This window comes from Syzygium oleosum, unplaced genomic scaffold, assembly GCF_021117445.2.
Source record: "Syzygium oleosum isolate NSW1041296 unplaced genomic scaffold, Sole_v2.1 Sole_v2.01, whole genome shotgun sequence".
NCBI classification, from domain to species: domain Eukaryota; kingdom Viridiplantae; phylum Streptophyta; class Magnoliopsida; order Myrtales; family Myrtaceae; genus Syzygium; species Syzygium oleosum.
Window position 1 is genome coordinate 13,711,843 of NW_026607485.1, and position 24,433 is coordinate 13,736,275.

Sequence of the window (24,433 nt, forward strand, 5' to 3'; positions counted from 1 at the left end):
AAATTCTTTTTAATATTTTATTTTAGTCACCGAAGCCACTCGATTGCTCCTCCCATCTCCTCAGAATCGCACTAATTCATTTGCCCCGCCAATTTTGTACTTCTGTTTCTAAATGCGTAACGATGGTGGAGAAAAAAAGAGAAGAACTGGGTTGGGAGTGGTGGTAGTAACAAGCCACGGAATGCGGTTTTCTGGTGATTTTCTGGGGAAGTGGAAGCACCTCCCCGGAAGTTAGTAGAACTATGTCTATGTGGAGGAGGCTGGGGCTCACGCTGCAGCTGAAGTAATTAGAAGAGCGTTTAAATTGAGGTGAAGAATCAGGACCGGATTGGATCTTTTCTTCTATAATCATAAGGCATCTCTGGGGGTGCTGTCAATCTATTATCTAGTCCTGTTCTTTGCGCCTAACTTGTTGAATCGAATTACATGTTGGATATTTCGACCGTGAAGTAGCTTATGGAATTGAGAGAATCGGATGGTACGAAAATTTCCGATCCAAAAATAATGCTCCAATTTTCTTTATCTCGTTACCACAACAATGAATCTGGTCATCTCTATGACGTGGTTGAATCATAACAAAGAATATGGTGAAAGGTGCTTTCTTTTTCAATGACCAAATGAGGAAAAACTAGTTTATGCACGAGAGTTAAAAGAGGCTCTAAGCAACCCAGGAGTTAGATTAGGTTAGACTAGACCATCGATTGATAGAAATGTGGGTGCAAATTAGTCCCACAACATTATCTTATTACCTCGCACTCTCATATGTAAATATTCTCATGTTTGAAATATCTATTTGAATTTATCTTGCATTTTAGTCCACTCATCACTACGTACTTAATCCCTCACACACTTCAGACTGATTCTTAGGTAGAGTCCAAAACCGCATTAGTTAAGTAGATGGAAAAGAGAAACCCCCCGAACCTGTCCACTTACCCATTGTGCTTGTTATGACATTAACTAATGTCGAGCTGAATAAGTAAAAAACGACCCAAATCATTAATTCCAAATGAATAGAAGTGGAGCAGTATGTGAAAGCATCACTTCACAGTTAGAAGAATTCCTCTTGGTTCATGCATCTCTGGTGACGATTTCAAGAATGAATTTTATTCGACTCCACTTTGAGTCCATCGACATTTCATAGTCTTCGGCAATGTCGGGCACTGTAGGTGCCTTGCGTCTGATTACCAATGTCCAAAACTGTCTCGTTATGGCTCTGATGATCAAACTAAGAGAACCTAAAAAAAATTTGTAGAAGGGAAAAAAAGAGAGGAAAACTACTCAAAGTGGAGGTCATCATACTTGTTGGATGATGTTGCTGAAGCCCGATTTTCCATCGGCAAGTTGACTCCAAGATCAAAATGCACTCTAACCATTAAAGAGAAATTTCTCGAGCTGTAGGAATGCTTGCCAAACCCTCCTTTTTTCTCCAATTGTTACGAAGCATTTCAAAACTACACACGACTCTACCAAACTTGAGCTACCCTTGAATCTGGTCATTTGGTCTACATGTTTGAATTTGACAGAGGGAGTTCGCAAGCGAGGGTATTTGTGGTGCGGGCAGCGATGCCGTGATGCTCTAAGTACAACATAAACATCGCGAAGCTATAATATTGTCCTTGATTCAATATACAAACTAGGAAGAAGATATATGCAAGTGCGTATAAAACAATGAATGACATTTTGTTAAGTTAACTATAAAAAGGGTCTTTTTAATAATAAAAAAAGGCGTAAAAACAACACCACCTTTTTTTGGAAACTAAATTTAATGAACATAGCATTTTCCCTTTTTAAATTCATTTTTTCGACATATCACTTACAAGTAGGCCCGACACCTCTATACTAATGCATGATATATATATATATATATATATATATATATCAAATTTTATCAAATATAGAAAGTTCAATTTGTCTTCAAGCATTGGAATGATTGTCAAAAGAATTACTCCACGATTAAAAAGGAGATTCTTGCTATTGTACTTTCTATTTCAAAATTTCATGGAGATCTTTTGAACCAGAAATTTTTACTAAGGATTGATTGCAAATCTGCAAAAGATGTTTTGCAGAAAGATGTTCAAAATATTGCTTCTAAACAGATTTTTGCCAGATGGCAAGCCATTTTATCTATTTTTTATTTCGAAATAGAATTCATAAAAGGTTCTTCAAATTCTCTTCCAGATTTTCTCACAAGAGAATTTTTACAGGGAAAATATCTCCCAAACCGCCCAACAAGCCCACAAGGAGAGAAAGGAAAACAATTTGCAGAACCATCTTCAGAGAAAAAACCCTCCGGCTTAACCAATATCAGGACCTGGCTTCAGGCTGCCCAACAGCCAGCGAATATTACTACCATTTCCAGCCAAGTCAAAAAGGAACCTATTCCTCTTATAGGAAATCCTTCTGACTTTAATAAACTTTCTCAATATGACATAACACAATTATCACAAGAAGAGGCTTTACAGCTTCTCCAACAGGCTTTCAATACACAGCCTTAGCCTTCCATGGCGATAGACCCATCTCCCATAGCCACTCAGAAGGCAAAGGGAAAAACAATTTCTAGCGAGGTGGTCATACAGTCTACCCAGGGTATCCAAGCAACCCTTCCAAAATCAAAATTTTTCCATAAAACAATATTTCAAAACATTTGCAATGCTGAAAATGGCTTTTATAATGTGGATCCATATATTTTTGCAAGAAATATTGTCACGCCCCGGAACCCCAGCGAGCACGCGACATCCCTCTTAGGTCGAAATAGTTGCGACATCCCAGGGTATCGCCGACCTCACTTATTATCATCAGAGATTTAATTCAACAGCGGAAACCACAAATCACCCTGACAACCAAAACTGGGGAGAATACACATATTCTTTTCTCATTAAAACTTATACCATAATATTCACAATTTTACAAACCATCATATACATGTGCACACCGTACTATAAAACATCGATATCCAAAAAGATCCGATGACTTGGCATTCTAACCTAAAAAATGGTACTCTTCCAAAAACCCATTTTCAACCCCTATACTAGCCCCTACGCCCCTTATTCGGCGTCCACTCTGAGTCCGACTCCTCGCTATTCAAATCCGAACTCCCCTGAACAGTCTGCTCCTCCGAGGACTCTGGTTCTGCCTCGATCTCAATCGGGTGATTAATGTCACCCGATTCGGATGGAACTTCAAACTGATCCTCCTCAGCCGGTACTTCGAAGAAATTATCCTCGGGCACGAAATTGGGATCCATAAACTGCTCGAATGGGAGTATATACTCTGGATCCTCCTCAGGCTCTTTAGACTCGTCAGGCTCGTTCTCGGGTTCTGCCTCGGGCTCTACCTCCTCTGGTTCGTCCTCGGGAATTGGCTCTAAATCTATGTCCATCGGGTCGTCTTCTGCTTGCGATCCTTTGGGCTCGGGTTCGTGCTCAGCCCCGGAAGATTCTTGAGCTACGGGCGCTGGATGCAAACCAGACTGAGCTAAACTAATCTCTGCACTGGTCAACTCTCCATCTATCGGGGGTATGGCAGACGGGTCCCAATCCCCAACTAAGTCAAACGGAACATCGAAACCCCTAACGGGCCCGAACTCATCCCCTGCTACATCCTGGAAGAACCAGGCAGTATAGACATGGGTCTCCCATAAAGGTAGTCCTACCTCTACAAAAACAGTTGTAGTATGCTTAATCCAGGTCATGCCATCACCCATAGGAAATTCTGTAACCTCATACTCGGTGTGCACTGGCACCCCAAAACGCTCTGGTGGCGGTGGTGGAGGATTCATGGCTCGGGTCGGGGTTCTGAAAATTATTGGTTGAAACAACCATGAAACTACATCTCAGTAAGTACACCCCTAAACCCCACCTAGGCTATCACGTACCTTCAGACAATCACAAAGCACAATCACACATACACTAAATCATTACATAGCAGGCACTTCACATACGATCACATGCATGTACAAATCTCATGTCATGCACTCATTCCGTTCTCATTATCTCTTTTCCACATTCCGCGCCAGTGACCCGCGTTACAGTACACGCCTCAGGTTCACTGCGATCCACTTATCACAACACTTCAGGGCCCGCGTTAACGTACACGCCTCAGGCCATGTTTCTTGCCCCCGTTGAAGTACACGCCTCAAGCTCAACACCTACCATCTACTGCGCAACCCGCGTTGAAGTACACGCCTCAGGCTGGCAGTCTTCCGGTAATACCGGGCATCGTCCCGCGTTGAAGTACACGCCTCAGGACGGCACAATTTCCACGAATACATGTCATACCACATTTCTTTCTTACTCATGCACATGCTCAACAAACATTTACCACACTTAATTGGCCAATCACACGTGGCCCGCGCATGCCTCAATTCACACGCAAAACATGCTCACTAAGCATTTGACATGGCCAATTTTTAATAAATAAATCAGTTTGGCTCAAGCGTGCACCCAACAGGCATTTTTCAATCATGTAATTACACAACCATGCACTAAATTTCATCACCTCAACCCAGTCATAGTTCCAACACATATTAAACACACAATTTGCCATTTTTCTCCAATCAAATGGCGTCAAATCAATTCCGGTCCTTCACGACACTTTCTCACCGTTAATTGCCGATTCTAAAAATCCAATTTGCGTCCCGATCGACCCATCACAGCCCACTGAATAGTCACTCACAGCCAACTGTTGTCCTCAAAGTCTCCATTAAAATTTTCCCAAATTCAATCCTAGGCCCCCCAATTGATTTTACTCCTAATCCGTACAATCCCATACCCGAATAAACCCGATTTCAACCAAAATTACCCGTCGATACCCAATATCCTAAGTCGGGTTTAGGGCGCGACTTACCCGACCCTAGACTCACACGGCTAGAGTGAAAAACGGTGGCAATCGACGGCGATCTTGCGGCGGCGACGGTGTACGGCTCCCTGCGGCGGCGATCGGCTCACGGTGGGGCAGCTTGGCTCACGGCCAAGGGAAAAGAAACTGAGAGGGAGAGAGAGAGAACGGCGATGAGGTGGCGTGAGGGTGGGGCGGCGGATCGACGGCGGTAGGCGGTGCGGCGGCGACGGCGGGAGGGAGAGAGAGAGAGTTCGGGAGGGAGAGAGATGGAGGGGAGGCTCACGGTGGGGGGGTGACCGAATGGGGAAGAGAGAGAGAGGAGAGAGAATGGTCTAACTTAACTTCCAAGTTTTGACCAATTTTGCCAAATGACCGAAATACCCCTCTCTCACATTTTGATCCAACGGTCCAGATTCGATCTAATCTTGGAATCGACGGCCCAGATCGAATCTCACCCAAAAATATCTAAGGGTAGTCTTGAAATTTATCAAAAAGTCCAAGGGCAAAATTGTCCTTTCCAAATTTGAGGGTAAAATGACCAAAATGCCCTTTGCCCATAAAACTAACCCTTTATTAATTCCCAAGGGTAAAATGGTCACTTTCTCCGTTTCTCGTCGAAATCGAACTTTTATGAAAAATCCGAAGAAATCCAGAGTTGTACGTTCCAATTACAACGTCGTCCAAAGGCCCTGCCGTGACTTTCCAAATTTTCTGATGCTCGGTTTGGTCTCTAATCAATATTCAAATTATCTATATATATAACGTAACTCGAGCGTTTCTCAAACTAACGGGTGGCTTTTGGGAAATTCGCCTGTACGACCCGTGACTGATACTAAATCGAGTCACGTGCAATTTATTCAGACCGTAACGACTTCGGTTACCAATAAAATCGCGAGGATCGATGCAACAGTCTGAATTTTTGATCCTTTTCCTGGGATTTATGAAATGAATATTTTGGCCAACGCACTTATAGTGAGATCTCACCCAGAACTGCACATTCTCGAGATGCTAACCTTAGGGGTAAGGCCATTATGGGATTGAGTTCGCACGACCAAAGAACTCGACCTTGGTTCGGCTTTCGACCAGAAGGATTGTCGAGGGAATGTTTTAGGCCAACAGAGAGCGATCTATTTGATTGATCGTGTCTGAAGGGAACTAGCGACAGACCCTCGCAATTACATGACAATCGAGGTCGCCTTGGTTCGAGCAAACTTAAACGTGATTTGACTTAGTGTCGATCACGGGTCAAGAGCGCGTAATCCTAATGAGCCACCCGTTAGCAAGAGATAAGCTAAAGTCGCGATTGTTCGATTCTAGTCATTTCTTGGAATTCGGGCCCGGGAATCGAGAATTTTGGAAGTGACAATTTTGAGCGGCTGATGACGTTTTTGGCTTGGCCAACCTTGGGGCCACCCATTTCTGCAAAAAAATGGATTTCGATTCTGGACCGAAAAAATGACCATTTTGCCCCTAGGCCTAATTTGGGGTATTTCGAATTTTGGAGATTTATTTTGGGGATATTTTATGGATAACCATCAGCCCAATAATTCAGATTAAGTTGGACAAAATTGCCCCTCAATTATTTGTCTAGATTTAATCCAAGCCATTGAAGAGAAGGGCAATTTGGTCATTAAAGGAAATTTTGACCATTTAGTCAAACCTTGCCTTTCTCTCTCCTCACTCTCTCTCACCTCACCTCCGGCCATCCCCTCTCCCCCACGATCAGCCCCTCCTCTCCCGTTTTCTCCCTCTCTCTCCCGAAATTCTCTCTCTCTCTCTCTTTTCCTTGCCGTGATCGTCGCCGGCGGAGGAGTACCGCCGGCTGTCGTTCGCCGCTGCTGCTGCTGTTGCTGGTCCGGCTATTCCAGCCCCTTGTCCATCCAGTTTGTCGCGTTTTTCTTAGGTAAGTGACTTCCCCAAACTCTCCCTAGGACCTCGGGTATTGTAGGACGTGTTTAGAGCTCGGTTTAGGCGATTTGTGTGGTTGTTTTGGGACTTGGAGTGAGGCTGGATGTTCGGTAGTCATGGACTGAATTGAGGGGTGGAAATATGAAGTTTGGGAGGTTCGGATAGGGCCGTGATGATATGGAACGATTACGGTTTGAATTCGTGGATTTGGTGTGATTTTCGGATTTGTGACTACTGTACCTGTCCAGTTTGCTATTTTTGTGGAGAATTTTGGGGGCCGAATTTGAGGAAGTTTTCTTCATTAAAGTTTCTCCCAACATCTAGAAGTATGACATATTTTAAATTTGGAATTTTTTGAGGCCATTTGGGTCGTGCGAAAACCCATTTTCAGACCGTATTGAAACCGCTCGGAACACTGTTCATCCCGACCTTCCTGTCTTGCCGAATGTTTATAAAATTTTCCAGATCTATTTTCAATAAAATTCTTCACAAAATTTGTTGGTGACTCTCTTTTCTATGACATATAAAAATTTCAAATCTTTTCAAGGTGATTTGGGTGTTGAAAGAAATGTATTTTGAGGACAAAACAGTCTGTTAGAGCGAACTGATTTTGGTCTGATTTCGAGGGACAAAAAGGCATGGTTGCAGACTGAACCAGATTTTGTGTTCTTCATAAGAATTGTTGATCAAGATGTGTTTTATGATATATCCAAAATTTAGAATTTTTGGAGTTCGTATATGCGATTGTATGATTTGTGATTGTTGGTTGATTCTGGATTGTGTCTTGGGCTGAATGTGGCGTGATTGTGTGCCGAGAGTGTGTGGCCATGAGGCGTGAAGGTATGATTGTGCGTTGAGTTCGTGTGCCAAGCATGGGTGATCGTGTGGTATTCATGTGGCGAGAATGTATATTTGTGAAGTGTATGTGAAGTGTGCGATTGTGTGTGGCCTTGTGTATATGTGGCTAGGTGGTATGTGTGGTATGAGTGGAACGAAGGTACGGGAATGTAGGATTGGTTAGAAAGGTTCCGTCCTGAGGCGTGTTCGTTTACGTGGGACGATGCCGTCCCTGACGAGGTGGCGATGCCTGGCCCGACGGGGTGACGATGCCTGACAAGGTCAGAAGACCGTTGGCCTAATGCATTTTACGCAGGCGCGGTAGAAAAGGAAGTGGAAAGGTAGGATTCCGTCCTGAGGCGTGTTCGTTTACGCGGGACGATGCCGTCCCTGACGAGGTGACGATGCCCGGTCCGACGGGGTGACGATGCCTGACGAGGTCAGAAGACCGTTGGCCTGATGCGTTTTACGCGGGCGCGGTAGTGGTGGAAAAGATTAGGAATGAGCTGGTTTGAGAAAGTGGACGTGTGGGGTGAGTTCGTGTGCGAGTGTGGCTTGTATCGGGTATCGTAGCGTTCAATTATAGGGTAAAAACTGCTAGGCATGGTATGGGACGTGCCCAAGTAGGTTTTGCCTTATAATCGAGGCACGTGTGTAGCTGTGATGTATTACTGGGGGATGTGGGTTGTGTTATTATCTGACGTGCAGGGACGTGCATGATGGGTTCTAGGTAGGTGCGCATGTGTTTGTAAGTATGGTTGATCGTTGCATGTTATGTGTGTTTCGTCTGGCGGTATGCGAGAGCCTACGTGGGGTTTGGGGTTGTACACTTATTGAGATTCGTCTCACGGCTGTATAACCACCACTTTCAGACCCCCAGCCTTAGACCCGGGAGACCCTCCTCCTCTTTTAGAAGTTTGAAGAACTGTCCATAGTGCCCAGTGGAGCTGCAGATGATCCTCCGGGGGCTTGAGCCAGAAGACGCAGGAGCAGAAGGGAAGAGGGCGACCAGTAGGTTTCCCTAGGGTAATTTAGGGGTTGCACAGAATAGGTCGTCCCATAGTGAAGCTAGGTTAACCAAGCCACCTTATCCTTTTTGTTATGTCGGTGGCTGTGAATGCTTGTTTGCTAAGCTCGTGTATAATATGATGTTTGTATGTATAATGCTTTGGCATTGTATATAAATGAATGTTGTTGTTATTTGACTGTTTGGTTGAGCTACCCCATCGTCGTCTTTATAGTCAGGGGTTTTATATTCGCTTCCGCATGTGTTTCTGATATTTGGGATTGGGTCGGCGATGTTCCTGGGACGTCGCAAACATTCGACCGGAGCGGGATGTCGCGAGCTCAATGGGGTTCGGGGCGTGACAATCGATCACTAGTTTCGATGAGTGCGATCGTTCGGAATAAGTTCGGGATCGTTCGTCAATTCATTTCAGGATCAAACGGAATCACCCGTGATCCACGTACATGATAATGACGAATCAGCCCATCCTTTCCTAGGAACGGCCTACACTAGCTCAAAATGTCACCTCGACGATTTTATGGTCGAAATTCAGTTCACGGTCGAATTCCTCTAGTCGTACGAATTTAAATCCCTCACTAGCCTTTTCCTATAGGTTAGTATCCTAGGAATGATCAGTTTCGGGCGAGAACTAGCTACAAGTACATTAATAAAATAATTCATTTCATAAATCCCAAATGAGCGAAATTTCGGAACGTCACAATCTTCCCCCCATACAAAAATTTCATCCTCGAAATTTACAAATCTCACCACTACCCAAAAAATTTACAATTCCTACTACTGCTCAAACAATTGGGGGTATTGACGTTGCATCACCTTTTCACTTTCCCAAGTTGCGCCTTAAGTCCCGTGGTGCTCCCAAATAACTTTGACCATCGGGATTGTCTTGTTCCTCAGAACCCGTTCTTTTCGGTCTGTAATCCTTAATGGTCTCTCGACATAAGACACCTTGTTATCAACCTCTATCTCCTCATAATTCAGCACATGTGTCGGGTCCGGTTCATATTTTCTCAGCATCGATACGTGGAACACATTATGCACTTGCGATAGGTTTGGTGGTAACGCAAGGCGATACGCTAATTCTCCAATCCTTTCTAATATCTCAAAAGGTCCCATGTATCGTGGACTCAGCTTCCCTTTCTTACCGAACCTGGATAGTCCTCTCATAGGCGATACTTTAAGAAACACGTGATCCCCTACTTGAAACTCCAAAGGCCTTCGCCTTCTGTCTGCATAACTCTTTTGACGGCTCTGCGCTGTCTTCAGCCTTTCGCGTATAATCTTAACCGCCTCAATCGATTGCTCGACTAGCTCCGGCCCGGTTATAGTCCTTTCTTCCACTTCGTCCCAACACATGGGTGTCCTACAAGCCCTGCCATATAGCGCTTCGAAAGGCGCCATTCCAATGCTCTGCTGGAAACTATTATTATAAGCAAACTCCACTAATGGCAATTGCTCTTTCCACTTACCCTGAAAATCCAGCACACATGCCCGAAGCATATCCTCTAGAGTCTGAATCGTCCTCTCAGACTGGCCATCTGTCTGAGGATGGTAAGCTGTACTAAACTGTAACTTGGATCCCAAGGCCGTTTGTAGACTTTTCCAAAAACTGGCAGTAAATCGAGGATCACGATCTGAGGTAATAGTCACTGGTACACCATGCAAACGAACTATTTGTTGCACGAACAATTCAGCATATCGATCTAATGCAAAGTCCTTCCGCACAGCCAAAAAGTATGCCGACTTGGTCAATCTGTCGACAATCACCAAATAGTATCATGATTTCTTTGGCTTCTCGGTAATCCCGACACAAAATCCATAGTTATATGCTCCCACTTCCATTCTGGGCTTTCCAACGGTCGCAACAATCCTCCAAGCTTACAATGTTGTGCCTTCACCTGTTGGCACGCCAGGCATTTAGCCACGTGCTTAGCGATATCCGACTTCATACCGTTCCACCAATAGTATTGCTTCAAATTTCGATACATTTTAGTATTGCCTGGGTGGACACTATAACTGCTACGATGTGCTTCTGACAGAACCTCTTCCTTGAGTTCCACATCGTCAGACACACATAATCGTCCACGAGACTTTAATACCCCATCTTCAGATACCTGAAAGTCTGGATTTCTCTTGGCCTCCTCCATCTCTAAAATCTTTTGGGTTTCCTGATCCGAAGATTGCAACATCTTAATTTTGGCCTGGATCTCTAGTTCAATCCTAAGCGTAGCCAACAAGCTCGAGACTTGACTTACTTCAAATCTAAACTCCGAGTCTCGCACTTTTTCCAACAGTGTCCACTCCTTGACCATCAAATGGGCTATACTCAACTTACGACTCAAAGCATCGGCTACCCGGTTAGCCTTTCTGGGATGATATAGAATTTCACAATCGTAATCCTTCAATAACTCCATCCACCGACGCTGCCTCATGTTTAATTCCTTTTGAGAAAACAAATATTTGAGGCTCTGATGGTCTGTATAAATCTGAAATTTCTCTCCGCATAAATAATGTTGCCAAATCTTAGGGCGAATACAATTGCGGCTAATTCTAAGTCATGCGTCGGATAATTCAATTCATGCGGCCTTAACTGCCTTGACGCATAAGCTACTACTCATCCATTTTGCATGAGTACACATCCCAATCCTTTCAACGACGCATCACTATATATCTCATATCCTCCGGGTCCCGACGGAATAGTCAACACTGGTGCTGTTGTCAATCTATGCATCAATTCTTGAAAACTCCTCTCACATTTATCTGACCATTCAAATCTCGTTTCCTTTTTCAATAAATGCGTCAACGGCGTTGCTATCGACGAAAATCCTTCCACGAAACAACGATAATATCTAACCAAACCCAGAAAACTCCGAACTTCTGTTACTGTCGTCGGTCTAAGCCATTTCATTACTGCCTCAATTTTCAATGGATCCACAGAAATTCCTTCTCCGGAGATCACATGTCCGAGAAAGGCTACTCGTTTGAGCCAAAATTTGCACTTGCTAAACTTAGCGTATAGTGCGTTTTTCCTTAAAGTCTGCAACACTCGATTCAAGTGAAATTCATGTTCCTCTAAGCTCTTCGAGTAAACCAATATATCATCTATAAACACGATCACAAACCGATCTAAAAATTCTTTAAACACCCGATTCATTAGATCCATAAAGGCAGCCGGGGCGTTTGTCAATCCGAACGGCATTACCGTAAATTCATAATGTTCGTATCTCGTCCTAAATGCCGTCTTCGGTATATCCTCCTTCCTAATCCTCAACTGATGATATCCCGTTCTCAGGTCAATTTTAGAAAATACCGAAGCCCCTTGCAACTGATCAAACAAATCATCATTCCTCGGTAAAGGGTACTTATTTTTTATCGTCACCTGATTCAGCTACCTATAATCGATACACAACATCAACGATCCATCTTTCTTCCTTACAAATAAAACCGGCGCTCCCCACGGAAACGCACTCGGACGAATAAATCCCTTGTCTAACAATTCTTGCATCTGCACCTTTAATTCCTTTAATTCCGACAACGACATCCTATAAGGTGCCTTCGAGATTGGCTCAGTTCTGGGTGCCAACTCGATTACAAACTCTACTTCTCTTTCCGGCGGTAATCCCGGCAATTCCTGAGGAAACACATCGGGATACTCACACACTACCGCTATATCCTCAAGTCTCGACTCTTCAGCCGTCGAATCAACTACTGCAGCTAGAAATCCTTGACACCCTTCATTTAACAGTTTCGTCATTTCCATCGAAGAAATCCATGGAATCGAGGGTCCTCCTCGACTTCCCACAAATTTGAATTCCGGATATCCAACTGGATTAAATTGGATCACTCTGCTATTGCAATCCATTACGGCCCTCTGCTTAGATAGCCAGTCCATTCCCACTATTACATCAAAATCGTACATAGGTAGAACTGCTAAATCAATCTTCTCCTCCCTATCCCCAATCACGATCTTACAATTTGTACACCCCAATGAGACTAGCATTTTATCATTCAAGGGAGTTGTCACGCATAACACAACATCAAGCAATTGCGGTTCCAATCCAATCAACTCAACAAACTGTTTCGATATGAAATAATGGGACACCCCAGGGTCAAATAAAGCATACGCAGCATGGTTGCACAGAAAAATCGTACCTGTGACAACCCCTGGTGCATTCTCAGCCTCTCGTCTGGCCATAACATACACTCGTCCTTGCGCTAGAGGCCTACTCTGGTTTGCTGTCTGGGTCGTTCCAGTCTGGTTCCCATTCCGAGGGGGCGGCAATGCAGGCGGCCTATTCTGTCTGGGGTTGGGGCAATTCCTTATGTGGTGACCAAATCCTCCACATCAAAAACACGTTCCGCCCCGGGTTGGACAAGGTCAATTTCCATGTCTACCTCCATAAATTCTACACGGACCATTCAAGATCCGGACTGGCTTCCCAATATTTCTTTTAACTAACGGAGTAAAACGCCTATTATCTAACATCAGCCTCTTCCCAGGATTACGATTGTCCCTACCCTGGACAAATCTCGACCTAGAAGCGGCGGCCCTATCCACCTGATCTCGCTCTAAAATCTGGGCCCTATCAAATATTTCCTCGTACGTCCTCAGATTTACCAGTAACAACTGGCTACGAATATCAGCTTTCAATCCGTCCCGAAATCTTCGCGCCTTGTCATTGGGATGTTCCACCATTCTTGGCGCAAACTTAGATAATCTCGCAAATTCCGCTTCATACTGATCTACTGTCATCAGACCCTGACGGAGTCTCATAAATTTAGCTAACTTCCTTTCCCTGGCACTGGCCGAGAAATACTTCTCATAGAAACTTTCGGTAAAAGCAGTCCAAGTCCGGGCTGTACCTTCCGGAAAAACCCTATCTCTGGTGGCTTTCCACCAATCGTTCGCATTATCCTGCAATTGATATACCGCCAGAGTTACCTTCTCATTATCAGTGCACTCTAACACTTCAAAAGCTTTCTCGAGTTCCTCTACCCATCTAGGTGCAGCCTCAGCGTCACCTTTTCCAAAGAACTTAGGCGGTTTTAGCTTTATAAACTGTTCCACCAGCTGATGCATCGGTCCATTCACAACCACTTGCCCCTGCCCTTGATTCTCATTATTATTGACGGCAGCAATGGCCACAGCGGCCTCGGCAGCTTGGGTAATCGTAGCAGCTCGTTCCTGAGTCTACTGTCCTAACAGATTTCCGATCTGTTCTAAGGTTCTCATGACTGCTTCCATTCTAGGGTCCTCAGCAGGTCTAATTTCCACTCTAGGGTCCACTGCAGCTCCAGCATTAACCCCAAGATTTTCTATCGCTCCTGCACCCATTCCAAGGTCCTCTACGGCTCTAGCTCGAGCACGACCTCTACTCCTTGTTCTTCTACCTGCGCCCCTTCTTGGGACTCTTCCTACACCTCTTCCTTCGCTGCTTATCGTCACAATTCTACCACTCTCCTACCTACTATAATTCCACTCAGGAATTAGCAATCCTTCACTACCAATCACGAGGCTACAATCACAAGAGTCTGAAAACGTACCTCAGGTCCAAACGCACCTGCATTTCAATTACCGCAACAATTATCTTACTCAATCAATCACAACAAACCATCTGGAGGCACGTGTAGCTCATTCCGCCCTAAAACTCACTAAGGCTCCGTTCGTTTCCGGAAAAATATTTTCCCGGAAAACATTTTCTGCATTTTCTGGTGTTCGGGGGCGGAAAATGTTTTCCTTCCCCACCCCCAAATCCTTCATTGTTTTGAGGAAAATGATTTCCTCTTTTCACAAAGAGGAAATCATTTTCCCCCAAAGTGAAGGCAAAATTGCCCATGGGAGGGAAAATATTTTCCGTGGGAGAGGAAGTTGATCGCTGGTCACCGCCGTCGGCCGTCGCCCGCCATCGCCGCCACCCGCCGCCCGCCGCCGCCGGTCGACGGGCGCCGCCCGGTCGCCGGCACTTGCCCGGTCGCCGGGAGCCGCCCGGTCGCGGGAGCCGCGGTCGCCCACCACCGCCGCGGCCGCCGGTTGCCGCACGCCGCCCGCCGCCGCCGCTGGTCGCCGCCACCGGCCGCCTGACACCGCCGGATCGACGGTCGCCGAACACAGGAAAATATTTTCCGAAACTTTTTTAGATTTTAGTCGAACACCAGAAAATTGTGTTCTAGGAAAACATTTTTCAGGAAAATGACTTCCGGGAAAATATTTTCCAAAAGGAGAATATTTTCCGCCAAACAAATGGAGCCTAATATCTCCCTAATTACTACCCCAGGGTCTCGACCAGTATAGATCGAACGGTCCTCGCTCTGATACCAATTCAAACTTCTGACTTTAATAAACTTTCTCAATATGACATAACACAATTATCACAAGAAGAGGCTTTACAGCTTCTCCAACAGGCTTTCAATACACAGCCTTAGCCTTCCATGGCGATAGACCCATCTCCCATAGCCACTCAGAAGGCAAAGGGAAAAACAATTTCTAGCGAGGTGGTCATACAGTCTACCCAGGGTACCCAAGCAACCCTTCCAAAATCAAAATTTTTCCATAAAACAATATTTCAAAACATTTGCAATGCTGAAAATGGCTTTTATAATGTGGATCCATATATTTTTGCCAGAAATATTGTCACGCCCTGGAACCCCAGCGAGCACGCGACATCCCTCTTAGGTCAAAATAGTTGCGACATCCCAGGGTATCGCCGACCTCACTTATTATCATCAGAGATTTAATTCAATAGCGGAAACCACAAATCACCCTGACAACCAAAACTGGGGAGAATAGGGAGAATACACATATTCTTTTCTCATTAAAACTTATACCATAATATTCACAATTTTACAAACCATCATATACATGCGCACATCGTACTATAAAACATCGATATCCAAAAAGAACCGATGACTTGACATTCTAACCTAAAAAATGGTACTCTTCCAAAAACCCATTTTCAACCCCTATACTAGCCCCTACGCCCCTTATTCGGCGTCCACTCTGAGTCCGACTTCTCGCTATTCAAATCCGAACTCCTCTGAACAGTCTGCTCCTCCGAGGACTCTGGTTCTGCCTCGATCTCAATCGGGTGATTAATGTCACCCGATTCGGATGGAACTTCAAACTGATCCTCCTCAGCCGGTACTTCGAAGAAATTATCCTCAGGCACGAAATTGGGATCCATAAACTGCTCGAATGGGAGTATATACTCTGGATCCTCCTCAGGCTCTTCAGACTCGTCAGGCTCGTTCTCGGGTTCTGCCTCGGGCTCTACCTCCTCTGGTTCCTCCTCGGGAATTGGCTCTAAATCTATGTCCATCGGGTCGTCTTCTGCTTGCGATCCTTCGGGCTCGGGTTCGTGCTCAGCCCCGGAAGATTCTTGAGCTGCGGGCACTGGATGCAAACCAAACTGAGCTAAACTAATCTCTGCACTGGTCAACTCTCCATCTATCGGGGGTAGAGCAGACGGGTCCCAATCCCCAACTAAGTCAAACGGAACATCGAAACTCCTAACGGGCCCGAACTCATCCCCTGCTACATCCCGGAAGAACCAGGCAGTATAGACATGGGTCTCCCATAAGGGTAGTCCTACCTCTACAAAAATAGTCGTAGTATGCTTAATCCAGGTCATGCAATCACCCATAGGAAATTCTGCAACCTCATACTCGGTGTGCACTGGTACCCCAAAACGCTCTAGTGGCGATGGCGGAGGATTCATGGCTCGGGTCGGGGTTCTGAAAATTATTGGTTGAAACAATCATGAGACTACATCTCAGTAAGTACACCCCTAAACCCCACCTAGGCTATCACGTACCTCCAGACAATCACAAAGCACAATCACACATACACTAAATCATTACATAGCAGGCACTTCACATACGATCACATGCATGTACAAATCTCATGTTATGCACTCATTCCGTTCTCATTATCTCTTTTCCACATTCCGCGCCAGTGACCCCCGTTACAGTACACGCCTTAGGTTCACTGCGATCCACTTATCACAACACTTCAGGGCCCGCGTTAACGTACACGCCTCAGGCCATGTTTCTTGCCCCCGTTGGAGTACACGCCTCAGGCTCAACACCTACCATCTACTGCGCAACCCGCGTTTAAGTACACGCCTCAGGACAGCACAATTTCCACGAATACATGTCATACCACAATTCTTTCTTACTCATGTACATGCTCAACAAACATTTACCACACTTATTTGGCCAATCACACGTGGCTCGCGCACGCCTCAATTCACACGCAAAACATGCTCACTAAGCATTTGACATGGCCAATTTTTAATAAATAAATCAGTTTGGCTCAAGCGTGCACCCAACAGGCATTTTTCAATCATGTAATTACACAACCATGCACTCAATTTCATCATCTCAACCCAGTCGTAGTTCCAACACATATTAAACACACAATTTGCCATTTTTCTCCAACCAAATGGCGTCAAATCAATTCCGGTCCTTCGCGACACTTTCTCACTGTTAATTGCCGGTTCTAAAAATCCAATTTGCGTCCCGATCGACCCGTCACAGCCCACTGAACAGTCACTCACAGCCAACTGTTGTCCTCAAAGTCTCCATTAAAATTTTCCCAAATTCAATCCTAGGCCCACCAATTGATTTTACTCCTAATCCGTACAATCCCGTACCCGAATAAACCCGATTTCAACCAAAATTACCCGTCGATACCCAATATCCTAAGTCGGGTTTAGGGCGCGACTTACCTGACCCTAGACTCACGCGGCTAGAGTGAAAAGCGGTGGCGATCGACGGCGATCTTGCGGCGGCTTACGGTGGCGACGGTGTACGGCTCCCGGCTGCGGCGATCGGCTCACGGTGGGGTGGCTTGGCTCACGGCCAAGGGAAAAGAAACCGAGAGGGAGAGAGAGAGAACGGCGGTGAGGTGGCGTGAGGGTAGGGCGGCGGATCGGCGGCGGCGCGGCGGTGGGCGGTGCGGCGGCGACGGCGGGAGGGAGAGAGATGGAGGGGAGGCTCACGGTGGGGGGGTGACCGAATGGGGAAGAGAGAGAGAGGAGAGAGAATGGTCTAACTTAACTTCCAAGTTTTGACCATTTTTGCCAAATGACCGAAATACCCCTCTCTCACATTTTGATCCAACGGTCCAGATTCGATCTAATCTTGGAATCGACGGCCTAGATCGAATCTCACCCAAAAATATCTAAGGGTAGTCTTGTAATTTCTCAAAAAGTCCAAGGGCAAAATTGTCATTTCCAAATTTGAGGGTAAAATGACCAAAATGCCCTTTGCCCATAAAACTAACCCTTTATTAATTCCCAAGGGTAAAATGGTCACTTTCTCCGTTTCTCGCCGAAATCAAACTTTTCTGAAAAATCCGAAGAAATCCAGAGTTGTACGTTCCAATTACAATGTCGTCCAAAGGCCCTGCAGTGACTTTTCAAATTTTCTGATGCTCGGTTTGGTCTCTAATCAGTATTCAAATTATATATATAACGTAACTCGAGCGTTTCTCAGACTAACGGGTGGCTTTTGGGAAATTCGCCTGTACGACCAGTGACTGATACTAAATCGAGTCACGTGCAATTTATTCAGACCTTAACGACTTCGGTTACCAATAAAATCGCGAGGATCGATGACTAGTTCCGATGAGTATGATTGTTCGGAATAAGTTCGGGATCTTTCGTCAATTCATTTCGAGATCAAACGGAATCACCCGTGATCCACGTACATGATAATGACGAATCAGCCCATCCTTTGCTAGGAACGGCCTACACTGGCTCAAAATGTCACTTCGACGATTTTATGGTCGAAATTCAGGTCGCGGTCGAATTCCTCTAGTCGTACGAATTTAAATCCCTCACTAGCCTTTCCCTATAAGTTAGTATCCCAGGAATGATCAGTTCCGGGCGAGAACTAGCTACAAGTACATTAATAAAATAATTCATTTCATAAATCCCAAATGAGCGAAATTTCGGAATGTCACAAATATGTTTTCTGAAAAATTCTTTTATACCCCTCATGATATTTACAAAACAACAGAATTTTATGAAAAAATTTAGAAGAAACAAAGTCTGTAACCTTCAGACATTTTTCTGATAAAGGTCATGTGAATTACTCCACGGCCAGAATTCACAGGGTCATCCACCCTTCTCAATGGAAACCTGATCCATTGACCTTGAAAAAATTCAATACGACCGATGCCCCTCCATACAGATCATCCTTCTCATATTTTGACTACCAACAAGCTTGGTGGAACACTTTCTGGAGAAAGAATGCCAATAATTCTCATACTTGGCTATTCTTTTTTGAAAACTTTGATATCAACCTCGTTCCATATTGGTTCGTTAGATGGTGGGAACATTTGGGACCAACTGATGAAATTATCCACCCAAAGATTCAACATGCTTATGAACTTTTCCTTGATGGATGTAATGTCCTAAAAAACGAATTTTTGTTTTGAAAAGAGATATTTTAGTAGGTGAAACTACTAAACCATTTTTCTTCACAATATTGATAAAATGATTGATGTGTTTAAAATGTTTTTCTATGGATGTAGAAAATATTAAAACATCATCTATATAAACTATAATGTAATCAGACCATTGATTAAAAATATCATTCATAATCCTTTGGAATTCAAAAGGAGCATTTTTCAGTCCAAAAGGCATGACATTCCATTCATATTGACCACAAGGAACGGTAAAAGCTGTTTTGTACCTATCCTTTTCGCTAATTTGAATTTGCCAGAAACCCGATTTCATAACAAATTTTGAAAAGATCTTTGCATCATAAAGTCTGTTTAACAAATATTTTATATTAGGAATTGGATGATATCTTATCCATTTTAAAGTTGTATTCAAAGGTTTATAATTTATTACCAATCTTGGAACTCCTCTTTCTAGTTCAGCATTTTTGTTGACATAGAAAGCAGAGCAACTCCAAGGTGATTGGCTTTTCCTAATAAGCTTTTTCTCAAGAAGTTCTTGTATCTCTTTTTGACAGAAATTTAGAACTTCGTGATTCATTTGAGAAGGTCTAGCTTTGGTAGGAATGTCTTTTTCTGAAAAACCTAGTTCATAAGGCAGATCAACTATGTGACACTTACGAGACCAGAAAGCGTTAGGAATATTAGAACATATGGAATCTTTGATTTGATTTTCAAGATCAGAAATCTTTTTCTGAAGGCTTGCTTCCGAAAGATTCTTGTCAATCCTTTTGTATTCAAGATCTTCTTTAAGAAACTGAAGATGAGTTTCTTTGTCTTGGATTATGCAATTAATCTCAGAAATGGAATGTTTTTGAAGAGTATTCAAATTTCTGGTTTGGGGTTTTGAAATGAAATCAAAACATATTCTTTTGCCCAAGGTTTCTGTTTCAATCCCTTTTTTAGAAACTTTAAAAGGCTGGAGCAAATTGATAAAAGGTGATCCTAAAATAACATTTTGTTTGATATTCTTAATGAGAAGAAAAGGAGTTTTAAAAGAGATTTGGTCTTTCACAATCTCATTCAGGAATTTTGTAGTTAATAATCAGTTTGTCTCCGGATGCTGATTTGAGAGACTGGGAAGTTTTTTCAAAATATTTGGTTGGTATAAAACCTTCCTTTATATAGTTAAGGTCTGCACCAGTATCAAAAAGGGCTGTTGTTTCTAAAACAATTTCATTTTGGATTCTTATAGAAATGTTGATAATCTATTTTCTGGTGGTAATTTCAGAAAGCATTAAAAGGAAGTTTGTGTCAGAGGAAGAAAGGAGTTGAGGAACATTATTTTCTTCAAAATCTTCTTCCTTTTGTTTTCCTTTTAAATTTTTTATTTTAATATCCAAAATGTCCTTTTGCATTATTAACTGAGCGGCTTTGAGATCTTGAATTTCTTGCTTTTGTTTATTGATCTCGTGAGTAAGGTCAGTTATAGAAATGGGTTTGAAACTTGTTTTCTTAGCTTTGCCAAGAATAGTAGAAATATTATAGGGATTGTGTCATGCCCCGAAGCCATCGAGCACGCGACACACTTCTCTGGTCGAATAATGCGATATCCCAGGGTATCGCCGACCAAATTTCAATTCATCAGAGATTTATATCGACCAGCGGAAACCACAAATACCCGAACAAATAAAACTGGGGTAATCAGAGAGAATAAACATATTCATTGCTCATCCAAACTTATATAATATTCACAATTTACAAACCACCATATACATAAGCACACCAAACTTCTACACTATTAACCACCGACATAAAAAAGGATTGATGTGCACTCCGCCCCTAATGGAACACCAAAAATGGAACACCTCAAAAGCCTATTCCCATCCCCTAAACCTAGCCCCTACGCCCTCTGCTTGGTGTGCACTCCGAGTCTGACTCCTCATCATATGAATCTGAATTTCCTTGAACTGTTTGCTCCTCTAAGGACTCCGGCTCGGCCTCGATCTCGATCGGGTTGTTTATGTCACCCGACTCCGCTGGAACTTCAACCCGCTCCTCCTTGACTGGCTCCTCATCGGACTCATCCTCTGGCACAAACTCAGGGTCGAGCCATTGCTCATACGTGGGTATATGCACCGGTTCTTCTTCAAGCTCATCCTCGGGCTCATCTTCTGGGGCCTCTTCGGGTTCTGCCTCGGGTTCTTCCTCTTCTGGTTCTTCCTCTGGAATCGCCTCGAGGTCCACGTCCATCGGATCGTACCCTGCTTGCGATTCTTTAGGCTTTGGTTCATGCTCGACCCCCGAAGGCTCAGGTGCTGCGGGCGCAGGGTGAAGACTAGACTGCGCCAGACTGGTCTCTAAGCTAGTCATCTTGCCGTCGGGACGAGGTATGGCTGCCGGGTCCCAATCTCCAACTCTGTCAAAAGGGACATCAAATCTGCGGACAGGGCCAAACTCATCTACCCCGTCTCGAAAGAACCAAGCGGTATATGTATGGGCTTGCCATAGGGGTAATCCTACATCTACCCAGACTACCGTGGTATGCTTGATCCAGGTCATGTGGTCATCTATAAGATACTCTATAACGTCGTGGTCGATGTACATCGGTACTCCAAAATGCTCGGGCGGCGGCGGCGGGACATTCATTGCTCAGGCCGGGGTTCTGAAATTTTTGGTTGAAACAACCATGAGATTACATCTCAATAAGTACACCCCTAAACCCCACCGAGGCTATCACGTACCTCCAGACAATCACAACCACACACAGCCAGCACATAGCAAGCACACAATTATGCTTACCTAGGCCTTTCCAACGTGCAACCTGTACGTTAGTCATAACAACACCATTTCCAATCACATGCACGTTCTAATTACATTTCATGCATTCGTTCCGGTCTCATCACATTCCTTCCACACAACTCGCCAGTGACCCGCGTAATGGTACCGCCTCAGGTTCACTGCAACCATCTCACACTCGACTCGCCAGTGACCCGCGTAGTAGTATCGCCTCAGGTTCACTGTGATTAACTCAAAACAACACTTCATGGCCCGCGTAATGGTACCACCTCAGGCCGTGTATCTTACCCGCGTAGTGGTACCGCCTCAGGCTCAACACCCACCACCTACGACACAACCCGCGTAATGGTACCGCCTCAGGTTGGTCGTCCTCCGGTAATACCAGGCATCGTCCCGCGTAGTCGTACCGCCTCAAGATGGATCAATTCCCTGCGTAGTGGTATCGCCTCAGGGATTTTTGTCACCACACATACAACATTACCACACAATTCCTCACTCAATCACTTGCTCAACACCCACATGTCAACAATTTGGGCCGATCACACTTGGCCCGAGCACGCATCAAACCACGCACATTCCACATACTCAATAAACACCCAATCACGGCTAGTTGACAATTAATTCAACTTAGCTCACACGTGCACATAACAATACAAAATTTAATTGTTCAATTCACCACTCAACAAACATTCATGGCCACCCACGGCCCACAATCACAGCCACATACACGTAAACAATTTCGACATTTCCATGCTCATTTCAAGCCATATTAAACGCCACAACCCAGTCACAACACGGCACCTCAACCCGATACCATTTAGTCCTTAAATTGGACCGAATACTCCTCATTTCAAGCCCCAATTTCCAGCATTCAACTTCCCATCAAATCAGCCCCGGATCACCACAATTTCATCCTAAAAAATCAGTCAATACCAGCCCCTAAATCAGTCCGCACAATTAATCCATAAACAGCCCCAAATTTTGCCAAAACCGAGTCTAATTAAATCCGATTCCACCTAATTCATCCGTCGATACCCGAAGTCCTAAATAGAGTTTAGAGCGTGACTTACCGAACTCTAGACTAACTCGGCTAGAGCGGAAAACGAGCAGCGGTCAACGGTGAGCGGCGGCTCGGCGACGGCGGCGGGTGGGTTGGATGGCGTGCGGAGGCGACGGCCTCCTTGGCTGTGAATCACAGCCATACGAGGGAGAGAGAGAAAGGAAGGGACGGCGTGAGGGTGGTGGTAGTACGGTTCGACGGTGGAACGGCGACGATTGGGCGGACGGTGGCCGAGAGGGAGGGGCGGTCGGCGATGAGGGGGAGAGAAGGAGTGGGAGCCGAGAGAGAGAGAAAGAGTGAGGAGAGAGAGAGGGATTTGGGATTAAATATCCCAAAGTCAATTATTGGTATTGCCAAATTACCATCTTGCCCTTCTCTCTCAAATCAAATCGACGGTCGAGATTTGATCTTATCTCGAGATCGACGGCCGAGATTGAATCTTTTCCAAAAATATCCAAGGGCAATTTGGGAATTTCATAAAATTCCAAGGGCAAAATTGTCCAACTGAAAAATTAGGGCAAAATTGTCCAACTCAAAAATTAGGGCAAAATGACCAAAATGCCCTTCCCCTTTAACACTTGCCTTTTATAAACCTCCAAGGGCAAAATGGTCACTTTTCCATTTTCTTGCCGAATTTGAATTTTTCTGAAGGATTCGGGAAAATCCAAAGCTGTACGTTCCAACCACAACGTCGTCCTAACGTCCCGTCGTAACTTCCTAATTTTCCGATGCCCAATTTGGGCTCTAATTAATAATTAAATTTTATATAACGTAACTCGAGCGTTTCTCAACTAATAGGCGGCTTTTGGGGAAATTCGCATATTCGACCCGTGACTGATAATAAATCGAGTCATGTGCAAGTTCATTCGGTTCGTGATGACTTCGATTATCATGTAATCGCGAGGTTCGATCGCTAGTTCCGTCGGGCACAATCGTTCGGTATAGGTTCTGGATCATTCGTCAATTCATTTCGTGGTCAAACGGAATCACCCGTGATCCACTCGTATGACAGTGACGAATCGGCCCATAACTACCCTAAGATCGTCCTACATTGGTTCAAAATGTCACCTCGACGATTCTATGGTTGAAAATCAATTCACGATCGAATTTTCTTTAGTCGCACGAATTTAAATCCCTAATTAGCCTTTTCCTATTGGTTAGTATCCCAGAAATCATCAGTTCCGGGCTAGAACTAACTACAAGTACGTTCATAAAACCAAGCATTTCATAAATCCCAAATGGGCAAATTTCAGGATGTCACAGATTGTCAGATTGAAAAATTGGTTTAAAGGCTGGTTTTTGAAAATTATTCAAATATTTTATTTTTGTTTCAGGATCAATGATCTGGTCAATTGTTTGCAAAAGAATTTCTTCTTCTTTTGTCAAAACATTTATTTCAAAATGAGTATCATCTTCATCTTCACTGTCTGAGGTTGATAATGAAGAAGTTTCTATATCACAAATTTGTAAACCTTTTTCAAAACTAGATTCATCAGAAGAGCTATTGTCAGCTTCAGCCATTGGATTACTCCACGATTAAAAAGGAGATTCTTGCTATTGG

The 24,433-nt window shown here is 44.3% G+C and overlaps 1 protein-coding gene across 1 annotated transcript; it reads right to left on the bottom strand.

Annotated features, from left to right (window-relative positions):
* Positions 1-1,068: 1,068 nt before the first annotated feature.
* On the bottom strand, positions 1,069-21,386 carry LOC130140476 (uncharacterized). Its single transcript, XM_056319927.1, has 3 exons — positions 21,044-21,386; positions 3,163-3,453; positions 1,069-1,235 (listed from the first exon to the last, which is right to left on the bottom strand). Exons 1-3 carry the CDS (start codon positions 21,384-21,386, stop codon positions 1,069-1,071), a joined length of 801 nt encoding a protein of 266 aa, XP_056175902.1.
* Positions 21,387-24,433: the final 3,047 nt, after the last annotated feature.

Bases quoted from the DNA above. Each gene is read 5' to 3' on its own strand.
- LOC130140476 (XM_056319927.1), bottom strand. From the start codon at position 21,386: ATGACTAGCTTAGAGACCAGTCTGGCGCAGTCTAGTCTTCACCCTGCG. The intron at 3,454-21,043 runs GTGACATAAACA...GTTTGCATCCAG, and splicing joins TGAAGTTCCAGCGGAGTCGG to CGCCCGTAGCTCAAGAATCT. The intron at 1,236-3,162 runs GTGACATTAATC...AATTTTTTTTAG, and splicing joins TGAAGTTCCATCCGAATCGG to GTTCTCTTAGTTTGATCATC.